The sequence below is a fragment of the Chrysemys picta genome, chromosome 1 (genome assembly GCF_011386835.1).
Source record: "Chrysemys picta bellii isolate R12L10 chromosome 1, ASM1138683v2, whole genome shotgun sequence".
NCBI lineage: Eukaryota > Metazoa > Chordata > Testudines > Emydidae > Chrysemys > Chrysemys picta.
The window spans coordinates 233,044,931-233,059,098 of record NC_088791.1 but is presented as its reverse complement, the minus strand read 5'-3'; the positions used below and the strand labels follow the sequence as shown (position 1 = coordinate 233,059,098).

The following is a 14,168-nucleotide window of genomic DNA, read 5'->3' as shown; positions in this document are numbered from 1 at the left end:
GACAATGTGACGTGGCGGTGAAAAAAGCCAATGCGGTCTTGGGATGCATTAGGCGAGGTATATCTAGTAGGGATAAGGAGGTCCTGCTTCCGTTGTACAAGGCGCTGGTGAGACCTCATTTGGAGTACTGTGTGCAGTTCTGGTCTCCCATGTTTAAAAAAGATGAACTCAAACTGGAACGGGTGCAGAGAAGGGCCACTAGGATGATCAGAGGAATGGAAAAGCTGTCGTACGAAAGGAGACTAGAGGAGCTTGGGTTGTTTAGTCTGACAAAGCGAAGGCTGAGAGGGGATATGATTGCTATCTTTAAATATATTAGAGGGATTAATACAAGGGAGGGAGAAGAATTATTCCAGCTTAGTACTAACGTGGATACCAGAACGAATGGATACAAACTGGCCGTGGGGAAGTTCAGATTTGAAATTAGACGAAGGTTTCTGACCGTCAGAGGGGTGAAATATTGGAACGGCCTACCGAGGGAAACGGTGGGGGCGACGGACCTGTCTGGTTTTAAGATAAAGTTAGATAAGTTTATGGAGGGAATGGTTTAATGGTAAAACATAGTAGTCAAGGAAAGCCAAGCAATGGTGGGTAAATAGTATAATGGCTAACGGGGTCGGGCTGGAGACTCTTGCCTATATGCTCGGGGTCTTACTGATCGCCACATTTGGGGTCGGGAAGGAATTTTCCTCCAGGGCAGATTGGCTGAGCCTCTGGAGGTTTTTCGCCTTCCTCCGCAGCATGGGGCAGGGATCTCTAGCAGGAGGGTCTCTGCCGATTGCAGTCACTAAAAACAGGATTGGGGACTTCAACAGCAGAGTCCAGGGAAGGGGTAGGGACGGTTTTATGGCCTGCAGCATGCAGGGGGTCAGACCAGATGATCATAATGGTCCCTTCTGACCTTAAAGTCTATGAGTCTATGAGTCTAATGGAAATTAGTGACAGTTCCAAGTTTTTAAAGTAGTAGAATGTAGTCCACTATATCTGACAGCGATGAGATTGTGAGTGGAATGTGTTTGAGGCCACACCAGCAGGCAAATCTTGTCCATTTTTGCAAGTGTAGCATGTAGATGGTTTTCTGCTGGAGAAGAGGCATATCTGACTGCCCTGAGTTCCAGGAGGTTGATGTGCAGAGTTGTTTCCAGAGGTGTCCATGTGCCCCGGGCCATGTGGGTGTCTAGATGTGCATCCAGCGTTATGATAACTGCAGGGGGAGGGCAGCTGAAAGTGACTCCTGCACAAACTTTGTGAGGGTATTTCCACCAATTGAGAGATTCCTTTATGAAAGCAGGTATCCTAAGTAGTATAGTTAGACTGTGTCTGTTCAGGGAATTAACAGTCCTGAACCACTCTTGAAGGCATCCCATTCACAGTCTTGCATGGTATATAATGAAAGTATCAGCTGCCGTAGACCCCAACAGCTGAAAACAATTCTTGACCAGGGTTTGAGGGCTGATCTGGACTGTACTGACTATGCTGGATAGAGTCATGAATCTGTGCATTGAGAGGCAGGCTCTTGCCCCTATTAAATCGAGACGAACTCGTATTCTAACTTTTGCACAGGGGTTAAGGTGGATTTTTGAATGTTCAATTGCAGATCGAATTGGAGAAATGAGGTCTATGGCTTCACAAGTTGCTTCCTGACCTTTCAGAAGCCAATTGTCTAGGTAAGGGACCACCACAATTCCCTTTCTGCGGAGATGTCCTGCTACTACTGACATGACCTTTGGGTGAAGAAGAAAAAGAAAAAAAAGAAAAGAAAAAAAAAGAGTCTTTCAACATTTGCAGAGACTGTGCTTTCAGCAAACAGTTTGGTGCCATCAAAAAGAAGGTCTTGACCGTATTCTGGACCTCCTTGGGAAATCCTGAGAGCAGAAGCCAGAAGGCCCCCTATAACTACAGCCATAGAAATCAAATGAGTGGCAGTATCACTAGAGCCAAAACAGGCCTACAAAAAATATGTTCAGGTGAGCAGTTGGCCTTCTGCAATAATTGCCTGGAATTGCTCTCTATGTTCTGCTGGTAGATACTCAATAAAGAAGTTCAGTATAATTTATATAGTTATACTTCACCATTAATGCCTGGGAGTTGGCGATTCTCAATTGTAAAGTGGCTGACAAATATCGTTTTCTACCAAACATGTTGAGGCGTTTATGATCTGTATCACAGAGCGTAGATATAGCATGGTGCTGACTTCACTGTTTATTAACCCCCTTGACCATTAAGGAGTTAGGAAAGGAATGGGAAAATAAAAATGGAGTCCTTAGAGGAGACAAGATATTTTTGTCTGCACTCTTACACATTGGCAGAATTGACGCTGGGGGTATGCCAAATAACCTTTGCAGGATCTAGAAGGGCCTCGTTAACAGCCAGGGTAATTTGGGCAGATGAAACTGTCTGAAGGATGCCAAGTAGCTTATGATGGTTCTTTAATCTCCTCAAGATAGATCTGTAAACAATCTGCAACCTTCTTGATAAGGTCCTGCCACTTTACAATTCCGAATTGCCAACTCTCAGGCATTAAATTATACCAAGCTGAACTCCTTTATTAAGTATGTACCAGCAGAACTTTATAGTCTTTAGTTTTAACCATATTCTGAGTACCTGAGGAACCAGCAGCCTCATGGGTTGAAGAGAATTAGGGGCCAAAGCCACTGAAGTCATCGGAGACTGTGACTTCTTTGAGGTAGGTTCCCTACCCGGAAAACTCGAGGGATGGTCTCTGGGAATCTTATGAAAGGAATCGTGCCCTCAAGGAGTACGGTTCGGAGACAGTGGAGGCAGCGGACTTACTCAGAGGCCAACATACAGAGGAGGTCCCCTGACCAGTGTCAGAGGCTGAGCATAGTGAGCTCTCCATTGTGAGGAGTCAGTTAGAGCTCCCTGTTTTTTGATGGCTCTAGATTTTAATGCCAGACAGAAGTTGCACTTTTAGAAAAGATGAGACTCCCTGAGGCAACAGATGCACAAGGAGTGTCAGTCAGTCACTGGGAATGCTCGCTGGCACAATAGGCAGCGTCTGAAACCAGGAGAATTTAGCATGTCCTCCCAGTAAAGTAAAAACTCCCAGAAGAGGAGAAATTATCGATCTAAAAGATGTATATATATAAAAAAATAAATTAATCTTTTCAAAAAAGCCAAAACAACAGCTAAAACTACTACTAAGTACTAACTATACTAAGAACAACTATAATAAACTAAGTTCTAAAAGAGCTAAGGCGACACAGTTGGGGTAAAACAATGCAGACAACTGATAAGGCTTTGTCCCAGGGCAATGTGGGTTAGAAAGAACTGAGGGTGGTTTCCACACGCAGTGCTATCTAACAGCACAGAGCACGAGACTGAGTAACACACTTGCACAGGCCAAATGGACACTGCTCTGAGAAATCTCCAATCAAAGGCACAGGGGGCACAAGAGCACCTGGAGTGGAGCACCTATAGGGACAGTACTCAAAGAATCACCATAAATTCCCACATCTTCTAGCCACATGTGACCCATGTACAATTTGAAGAACTGAACTGTATAATTAAGGAAATGATTCTGAGTGGGAAGAAAATGCATGAGTCTCAATTGTAACTCTGGAAAGGCTACTGCCTCTCCACAATATCTATAATTACCATATATCAAAATCCAACATATACTGGATGATTTTTAATGACAAACATTTCTCCCTTGTTGAGCTGAAAATACCACGTATTCAGTTTTACTTAACACATACCTTTTCTCTCAGCAGGCAGCGATCATGGATTGTAGACAAATATCTATAATGAATTTTAATCAGTTGATCTAAATCTTTGGCTTCTTCTACCTGATGCTGAAACTCCAAACCTGTACTGTGAAGAATCTTTAAAAGATAAAGCAAGGAGTATTAACATGAATACCACCTCTATGACTGGAATCCCCATAGTTCTTTTCTCTACACTTCTCTGGGGAGTTCTTTTTATCAGGGATTTGGAGCAATCAAATTTTTGAATTGCTCTGCTCCGGCTCCACTCCAGCTCCGGGCAAAAACCTACTGGTCCGCGCTCCAGCTCCGGGCTCCGCTCTAAAGCCCTGCTTTTTATAGTCTGAACCTCAATTATTCCCTCACTTCTCCCCTCTTCCATCACTACCTTTCAGGTTCAGTCTTATGGCCACCATCCATATAACCAAAAACTGAACTCCCTTCAACTTGTCAACGATATTCTTTAATTCGATAGTGCAGCGGTTCTCAAACTTCATTGCACTAAGACTCCCTTCTGACCAAAAAAAATTACTACACGACCCTGGGCGAGGGCTGGAGCCCAAGCCCTGCTGCCCCAGGGCTGAAGCCCTCGGACTTCAGATTCAGCCCTGAGCCATAGCAAATCTAACACTGGCCTTGGTGACCCCATTAAAATGGGGTCACGAGTCACTTTGGGGTCACAACCCAGTTTGAGAACCACTGCGACAGAGAGGCTGCTCTTGTACCATGGACTGAATATGCCACTTCTGTAGGTGTTGATTCAGGGCATGCTACCATCATTAGAAATCCCAGATCCTGAAGGCCTAACAATCAAGAGACTGGGATTGGAAATAGAACTCAGAACCTCTTGCATAACACAGAGCATCATCATTAAGAAAGTGGGCCAGCTTTCATCTATTCTCCTTTCAAAAAGAGTGTATTAACACAGAATGGCAATTCATATACAGTAGTAGGGTAAGTGTGGATCTGCACAAGTTCCTGCTTCACTTAAGAGAATATAAACTTTTGGAAATGGACATTAGTTAACTCCCAGAGGCACACATGTAAAGACACAACTTTTGCAGTAATGCTACTAGGAGTGCAGAATAACAGCAGCTTACTGAAATCTATTGTTTCTCTTGACATTAACGTCCTTTCTTTGCAAACCTTTGGGGTGAAAAGTTAGTCTGAAGAAAAGTGTTACTAATATCAAAGAATTATGTACATTAAAAACTCCTAAAAGTCTATTTAATATTTACTGATTTAAGATGTCTTACTTAAAATTCAAACAAACAACCAGCATGAATATTTTCAATATACATTCCTTTTTAGTTCAGGACTTAAAAACTGAACAAAATAGACATTAAGTGAAGACACTACTTATTTGCACATGCTTAGTCAGAAGTTGTTTTGAATTATTAGCTATGTTATGACTACAGTTAGAAATTCCTACAATACGTAAGATCATTGTAAAAGGACAAACCCTGGTCATGATGTAGTTGTGCAAGCTGTTAACAAAATGCATGAGTTTCACTCTTAAGAGGAACATGCGGTGAATTTGTTGTTTTATAAATTCTGTTTGTGATCCAAACTGAGGAACTGTCTCTTGTTCTAATTGAGGTCCTTCCTTTAACTGTGGTTTTTCGGTAGCATTTACTAGTTCTAAAAATGGAGAGGAAAAAGTTTGGGTGAATATTTATAAAATAAATAGGTATTAACTACATTTAAATATTAATTAAAACTAAAATGTATCCTTTTTATTAAAGTTATCAGAACAATAATATACTGAAATAGCTTTTGTCCTTTAATTCAGATACTTATCAGTATCTACATAACAATCATATATTAAAATAGTAACTGGGAGGGGATGTTATGATGCAATTAATTGTTTGCTACAGATTCAAGTGCGGAGGTTGATATATTACAATATTAAAAAAATTACATGAACATAAACTGTTATCTTCACAAAGGGGACAACACTTCAAAGCCCAGTCATACCCTTACAAATTAAAACTCATTTTAGCAAATTAGAAAGTACAGTTCTCAATACCTTCAGTGACACAATGATGCAATAGAGTTATAAAAGTCTTTAGGTGAAACCTGAGTCCAACCACTCAAACTCTCTGGATGACACAGTTATTTATTTTCAAAGGTTAATCAGAGTGGACTACTTTATATAAAACTCTTAATAGTATGAACACCAAAAGGCCACTGAAGTGGAATATTGGAAAAATCCCTGACCCTCCTCCCCATCACTCCCACACGCCCTACTGATCTTGACCACACAATTAAAGAGCCCATAGACTTTCTGCCAGCACAGGAAAATTAAACTCCCAAGTACACATTCTGACCTATATACATTTACTTTGTAGTTTATAAAGGGTAAGTAACTATTTTCACAACCACTTAGGACAGAAAGTAATGTTACTGGTAAAATCATGGCTGTATTTGCATTAGGATATGATGCACAGTAGCTATGGCTGAAGAATGACCTAGTAACAAATCTCAGAGATTTGAAAAAACAAAACAAAAAAACTAACTATAGCTGAATTAAGGTATGGTAGATGGTAGGGGTCCTTTGCAGACAAAGTAGGACCAATTCTGTATTTGGTGCCTAGATACCATACCACAGTGATTGTTGCAAAAGAAATGCCTCAATAAATATAGCCAGCTATATTTAATAGGTGTGTTAAATGAGACACAAATATGATTAATTCTGTAAAGCCATCAAGGATCCAACTAGCTTATAATCTCTTATCCTGGATGCTCATACATCCATTACCACAAATGAGAGAAATTTGCCATCAAGATGGATGGACATTGCCCCCAGCAATGTCAATTTTACTTCAAAACTTGACTTCCAAAATAATTTAACTGCATACATATCAGGAAAGGATTCTCACCATGGGCCTTATTCGAACACCAATGAAGGGAATGGAAAGACTCCAATTCATTTCAGTGGGTTTAGATGAGGTTCCATGTAACTTTCACACTGCTCTGCTGAGCAAAATTAATTTAGCAACTATCTTTCCCAGCACCTTGTAAATGCTACAAACAGGAGCTATTATGCTGCAATACTGACTTTTCAAAAAGGCTACCATAATACTGGGTGTATTCAAACAACTGTCAATAGCATGGATACCAATATGCCATAAAACAAGACCTTATACACCTCTACCCTGATATAACGCGACCCAATATAACACGAATTCGGATATAACGCGGTAAAGCAGCGCTCCGGGGGGGCGGGGCTGCGGGCTCCAGCAGATCAAAGCAAGTTCGATATAACGCGGTTTCACCTATAACGCGGTAAGATTTTTTGGCTCCCGAGTGTTATATCGGGGTAGAGGTGTATTTTCACTGATACAGATTTAAGATTAACAAGAAATATTTCAAGAAATTTCTTACCATCAAATCGTAAAACATCTAAGCTATACTTGGCCCACTTTATTTGTAATAAGAGAAGAAACACTTGATTGTAAATTTTTTGACATTCTAAACTTATAACTATATCCACAGGCCAAGGGACCTAAAGAGGAAAAAAAAAAAAAAAACAACCCTTAATTTGATGGAGCAATTTGCTGTTACTTCAAATGTATTTTAAAATTAAAGCAAAAGAAACATTATTATATTTTACCTTGTAGCTCAATGTTAAGCCATCTAAGGTATGGACAGGGAGTTTCTTCTTTGCTATATCAACACTTTCAAAAGATATAGACAGCCTACAAAAAGAAACAAATACTCTAGTTGCCAATGGTTTGCACTAAGCTGGTGGTTATCTTAAAATGTTTTATTTTAATCTGTCATTACTAAATATTAAGGATCAGATTTAACCTGGTAGGGAAAGATTTGTAAAGATACCTCTGCTCCAAGCTTTGTAAAAAGATTGTATAACATAGGGGTGGCCAACTTGTGGTTCCGGAGCCACATGCGGCTCTTCAGAAGTTTATATGCAGCTCCTTGTATAGGCAACAACTGCAGGGCTGGAGCTACAGGTGCCAACTTTCCAATGTGCCGGGGGGTGCTCACTGCTCAACCCCTGGCTTTGCCACAGGCCCATCCTCCACTCCACCCCTTTCTGCCCCCTCCCCTGAGCCTGCCGTGCCCTCACTCCTCCCCATCCCAGATCCTCCTGCATGCCATGAAACAGCTGATCAGGAGATGCGGGGAGGGAGGGGGAGGCACTGATTGGCAGGGCTGCCGGTGGACAGGAGGCGCTGGGAGTGGGGGGAAGGAGGGAGGGGAGCGGATGGGGGGCTGCTGACGTATTACTGTGGCTCTTTGGCAATGTACATTGGTAAATTCTGGCTCCTTCTCAGGCTCAGGTTGGCCACCCTGGTATAACAGAATTACTAATCAAGACACTATTGCAAGTGAATATATAGGGGAACTTATTGTGGCGGAAAACAAAAACAAATGTCTACAGGTAAAATTTAGTTCTAATGAACAGATTAATTAATGCTCTCATACTTTAAGTAGATAACAATCATATGTTTATTTCCACCATACTGCATTTTGAATACTCTATCAATGCACACAATAGTTTCTAACACAAAACGCAGTGACAGAATGACCCAAAGTGGTTGAACTGACAGCTATACTGATGACTAAGACCACAATAGAGCCTAATATTTATGTATTTCATAAACCTATCATTTCAACAGGAAGATAGAAGGAAATTGAAAGGAAAAAAGTTATTTTTACTTTCAACTTAATTCCATGCATTTTACCTTGAACTGTCCTCTGGGTAACGTTGTCCAACTGCTTCCTGGAGTTGAACATTTAGAAATGATACATTCTGCCAAGTTTCCTTTTCTCTTATTTTATCAAAAATAGATGTGTAGAAATCATACATAGTATCCCCAGCTTCAAGCAAAAAAAAGTTTCGCATTGCCTGCAAGTACTCTACCAGCCTGAACAGGGAATACAAATACACAAACATCTCTTCAATCTGCATTATATTCCTTTAACATAAAAATGTCACATTATGTAATGCAAACCTTTAAAAGTCTCATCATCACAAGAACTCCCAACTGAATCCCATACTCCAGTGAAGTCTATTATACATTACTTTTTCACATAAACATCACTTAGGCCCAGATGTAGCAAAATACTTAACCATGTACGTAGCTCAAAGCATTGAAAGTAATGCCACTGACTTCAGTAGGACTAGTCATGTACTCAAGCACTTTTCTGGATCAGGCCCTCAGTTCAAGAACAGCTTTATGGGGAGAAATAGTGCATCTGGGGACCAACTGGCTAAGCAGCAGTTCTGCAGAAAAGGACCTGGGGTTTACAGTGGACAAGATGCTGGATGAGAGTCAGCAGTATGCCCTTGTTGCCAAGAAGACCAATGGCATATTGGGCTGAATTAGTACGAGCATTGCCAGCAGATTGAGGGAAGTGATTATTCCCCTATATTCGGCTCTGGTGAGGCCACACCTGGAGTATTGTGTCCAGTTTTGGTCCCCCCACTACAGAAGGGATGTGGGCAAATTGGAGAGAGTCCAGCAGAGGGCAACGAAAATGATTAGGGGGCTGGGGCACATGACTTACGAGGAGATGCTGAGGGAACTGGGATTATGTAGTCTGCAGAAGAGAAGAGTGAGGGGGGATTTGATAGCAGCCTTCAACTACCTGAAAGGGGGTTCCAAAGAGGATGGATCTAGACTGTTCTCAGTGATAGCAGATGACAGAACAAGAAGCAATGATCTCAAGTGGGGTATGTCTAGGTTGGATATTAGGAAACACTATTTCACTAGGAGAGTTGTGAAAAACTGGAATGGGTTACCTAGGGAGGTGATGGAATCTCCATCCTTAGAGATTTTTAAAGCCCGTCTTGACAAAGCCTTGGCTGGGATGATTTAGTTGGTGTTGGTCCTGCTTTGAGCAGGGGATTGGACTAGATGATCTCCTGAGGTCTCTTCCAACCCTAATATTCTATGATTCTATGATCTCTCTAACTGCAGAACCTGAAAAAATTCCAACGTCATTGGGAGTTTTGCCTAAGTAAGGGCTCCAATATCAGTTCCTTAACTGTTAAAAAATGGGGAAGAAGGGGTAGTAGTACTTCCCTATTTCACAGAGGTGCTGTAAGGATGGATACATTTAAAGACTGTAAGGCACTTGGATACTATGGTGATGGAGGCCACATGAGTACCTTAAATAGAAAGACTGTGACTTAGGACCAGGTCAGAGGTCATGAGATCAGGCCACTTTACTCAACTCAGCATGACAATATCACATAATTAGTGGTAGTGTAATGGCCAAATTCAAATTTAGATAATCATATTCTATCTTCCTAAAATTTCTCCTATATTTTAAGCTGACTGTGTGAAAGCCTGGTTCCACTGAAGTCAATAATAGCTTTGACATTGACTTAATTGGGGCCAGGATTTTACGCATTGTTCTTTCTAGGAATATTTATATTTGTCAATTTTTAACTGTTTTCATACTTCTCTACCCAAAAGTACTTAATATCATAATCTAGTGTATGAATTAAGACATGTGTTTACCTTTAAACGTTATTTAAAGCAAATGTATTAAAATACTATGTTTTTATCAAGCTGCTTACACTTTTACTTTTTCTTTGCTTATCGTTATTATTTGTATTACAATACTGCTTAGAGACCCAGTCTGAGACTGGTCACCCACTGTGCTTCATGCTATATAAATATATAGTAAGAAACGGTTCCTTCAAAAAAGACCTTACAAACTAAGGGCTTGTCTACATTTAAAATGCTACAGTGGCACCGTAGTGCAGCTGCACTTCAGTGTAGATGTTACTTACAGCGACTGGAAGGATTCTCCCATCACTGCATGTAATCCACTTCGCCGAAAGGCGATAGCTAAGTCTTCCGTTGACCTAGTGCTGCCTATATGGGGACTTAGATCATCTTAACTATGCCACTCAGGGATGTGAACTTATAATACCCAAATGATGCAGTTATGCCAACATAATGTTCTATTGTAGCCTAGGCTTAAGTAGGTAATACAGACAAAAGGATAGAACACAAAAGAACAATGAATAGAGTGATGGTTGGAAAATATTATGTTAATTCCGCATATTAGTGCTTTTGTTATTGTTTATCACTGCAGAATTAGAAGAGAAGATTAAACAGTTTGTAAAAGATTTCAACTACAAATCAATTTTCTTAAAGTAATTGGTGCTTTTACAGTATGGTATACCAATGATAATGGAATATGCTTTTTAAGCAGGACCTAATTTCATTTCTTACCTGTAATCCTTCTTTAAAGTTTGCATTAGGTTGCCACAGCATTCCAGATATTGCTTATCTATGTGAGGATAAAGGCAAGACCTCAGTGTCAGTTCAAATGTCTGGCATGTCACGGATTCAGAGGATCTATCCACGCAAACATCACCACCAGTAAATGTCTCATGAAAGTCACTTTGCTCCAAATACAGCCTTCAAAAAAAAAAAAAAAAAACATTGCTTAGCTGGAAAGGAATTGATCCATATAATACCTAACAGAAAGTGTCATACATTTAAAACTTTGTGGTCTCATTTTAAGCAGAAAGCTAAATGTGCTTAAAAATAAAAAAATAATAAGGCATTGAAAAAGTAGTAAAAAGTTCATTCCAGTACTGGTAACTCAATGGATATTAGTGCCTTAACTCAGACAAGCCCATTATTTCGAGTGACTATACATACAACCTTTGTATAACAAGGCATAAGAGTACTAATTTGGATGATGTGCTATAACCACCTAATCACTCACTGTGTTTATGCCAGTTCTTGTTGTAGTTCTGAAAAGCAATACCAGTACAAATACTGTAGACCTCAATAAATAAGAAAAATATTTGTTTTATATGATCTTTTAGGGCTAGACTGTGATGTAAGGCCTAAACAAGGGGTTATCGGTTTTCAGATATTCCAAGCCAGAAAGGACCACTGTGGTTGTCTAGTCTGTCCTCCTGTATAACACGTCACAGAATTTCCCCAAAATAATTTCTAGAGAATATATTTTAGAAAAACATCAACCTTGATTTAAAAATTGCCATTAATGGAGAATCCACTCTGACCCTCAGTAAATTGTTCTAGTGGTTAATTACCATCACTTAAATACACCTAATTTCCAGTCTAAATTTATCTAGCTTCAACTTTCAGCCATTGAACATTCAGCTATACCTTTCTCTGCTAGACTGAAGAGTCCATTATCAAGTACACCTCTACTGCGACCTGATATAACAAGAATTCGGATATAATGCAGTAAAGCAGTACTCCAGTGGGACAGGGCTGCGCACTCCGTTGGATCAAAGCAAGTTCGATATAATGCGGTTTCACCTATAACGCGGTAAGATTTTTTGGCTCCCGAGGACAGCGTTATATCGGGGTAGAGGTGTACTTGTTCCCCATGTAGGTACTCAGATGGTAATCAAGTCATCCCTTAACGCTCTCTTTGTTAAGCCAAATAGATGGAGCTTCCTGAGTCTATCATTACTAAGGCAGGTTTTCTAATCCTTTAATCATTCTTGTGGCTCTTTTCTGAACACACTTCAATTTATCAACATCTTTCCTAAATTGTGAACACCAGAACTGGACCCAGCATTCCAGTAGCAGCTGCAAAAGTGCCAAATATAGATTTGGGTAGCCTGCGTATAGCTATAAGAGGGGGATCTTATTCAATGCACAGCCACATAGCTCAAGTCATAATCTCTCTCTCTCAATGGGATAAGACAAACCTTGGAAGTTAGGAGAACTCCAGCCCTAGGTAGGGGAGGAAATACACTGCTGGAGCCAGTTATTGGCTCTCTAGAAGATGGGTAACGATGTGTATTGGGGGGCAGGGAGAGAAAACAGCCACTTTCCCTCCCAACCCTCACCAGAAGGTGGGTGTTTCCTTGCTCCATATGGTGTCCTCCAGTGGAGGACATGGGTCACTGGGACGACCTGGGAGAAGGGGGAGCCCAATATGTCTTTCTTCTCTTCCCTTTCCCACCACCCTGCTACAGCAGCTCTAGGAGCAACCTGGTGTTCCTAATGTATCGCATGCTGCTGCCTGCTGGTGTGGCAGCAATGGCAGCTCGGCCTTAACATTTTCCTGTCCAATTATTATTTTGGCACATTGTCAACAACATTTGACAGAGAAACAAGTAAGAGAAGGTAAATGGCAATTTGTAAACAGTATCTATCTCAGCAAAACCTGGACAGAATTCAATCAGACAAAGAAAAGGTGCTCTGGTAGCCTGAAGGCTTTCCCCTACTGAATACCCAAGGCCAATTGCAAATAACAGAGGGGTAAGAGTCTCAAAAATAAGGTTGCAAAAAAATTGTTTTACAATGAAAAAAGTGTTAAGCAACTTAAATATACTGGTCACTACTAAGGGCTGTTCAACACTAGAAAATGAGATCAACCCATCTCCTTCCCTAGGCAGTGCTAGGTCTCCCTAAGAATTCCGGACTGTTGAGGTGGTGGATTAACTACGCCAAAGGGAGAGCCCTTCCCATTGGTGTAGGTAGTGTCTGTTATGCTGAAGTGCTACAGTGATGCACTAACTCTCCTTATAATATTATACCGTTGGAAAATCTCTCAGTCAGACATTTAACACTTAGGGTAAGTCTATATGTACAGCACTACAGTGGCTTAGCTGTACTGATACACCTGCACCGCTCAGCGCGTCTGGTGAAAACACTCTATGCCGACAGAAGAGAGTCTCCCGTTGGCATAAAAAAACCCACCTCTGCAAGCAGCATAAGCTATGTCAATGGGAGAAGCACACGAACACTTATGTTGGTGTAACCTATGTCACTCAGGGGGGTGGAATATTCACATTCCTGTACGACATAAGTTTTGCAGACATAGGCTGTAGTGTAGACATAGTAATAGTAAGACAAAGCCAATTAGTTTATCAGAGAAGGGTCAAAATCATCATTACAATACAGCAAAAGCTATCAACAGGTAAAATCATTGTAGTGCAAGTCTGAGGGAGGGATAGCTCAGTGGTTTGAGCATTGGCCTGCTGAACCCAGGGTTGTGAGTTCAATCCTTGAGGGGGCCACTTAGGGATCTGGGGCAAAATCAGTACTTAGTCCTGCTAGTGAAGGCAGGGGGCTGGACTCGATGACCTTTCAAGGTCCCTTCCAGTTCTAGGAGATGGGATATCTCCATTAATTTTTAATTTAAGTCTGGTTTCCATCACTTCAGAGCAGAGATTGTCTTGATCGACAAAAGGATTGAGTTAACCAGCCTATCAACTTTTAAGAGACATTCTCATCCACTGAGAGAGAGATTATGTATATAGCTCAACTATTAATTACAATATTCTTATAATACATTGTATTACCTGTTAAACTGTAAGGTTGTTTAACTTCACAATGAAAGCTTTTAAATACAACCAAGAACTAAAGGCACCATTGTTACATCAGAACTCTTTTTGAGAAACCGGAACACCGATCTACCTATTGGTACGTAAGAGAAATAAATAGCTAACATTCTCACCAC

General features: G+C 40.7%; 1 protein-coding gene across 3 annotated transcripts in view; it reads right to left on the bottom strand.

Moving 5' to 3' along the window:
* Nucleotides 1-14,168, bottom strand: part of TUBGCP5 (tubulin gamma complex component 5) — a 52,268-nt gene that overhangs the window by 15,665 nt on the left and 22,435 nt on the right. For all 3 annotated transcript variants that reach the window (XR_010597670.1, XM_065580819.1, XM_008167412.4), the window contains exons 15-20: nt 10,943-11,131; nt 8,435-8,617; nt 7,342-7,426; nt 7,113-7,233; nt 5,188-5,366; nt 3,720-3,845 (exon numbers count right to left, since the gene is read on the bottom strand). Coding sequence is in view for 2 of the 3 variants with exons in the window: in XM_065580819.1 (XP_065436891.1) it covers nt 3,720-3,845; nt 5,188-5,366; nt 7,113-7,233; nt 7,342-7,426; nt 8,435-8,617; nt 10,943-11,131 (883 nt within the window). In the remaining variant the exon portion in view is untranslated. The remainder of the gene's footprint in view (nt 1-3,719; nt 3,846-5,187; nt 5,367-7,112; nt 7,234-7,341; nt 7,427-8,434; nt 8,618-10,942; nt 11,132-14,168) is intronic.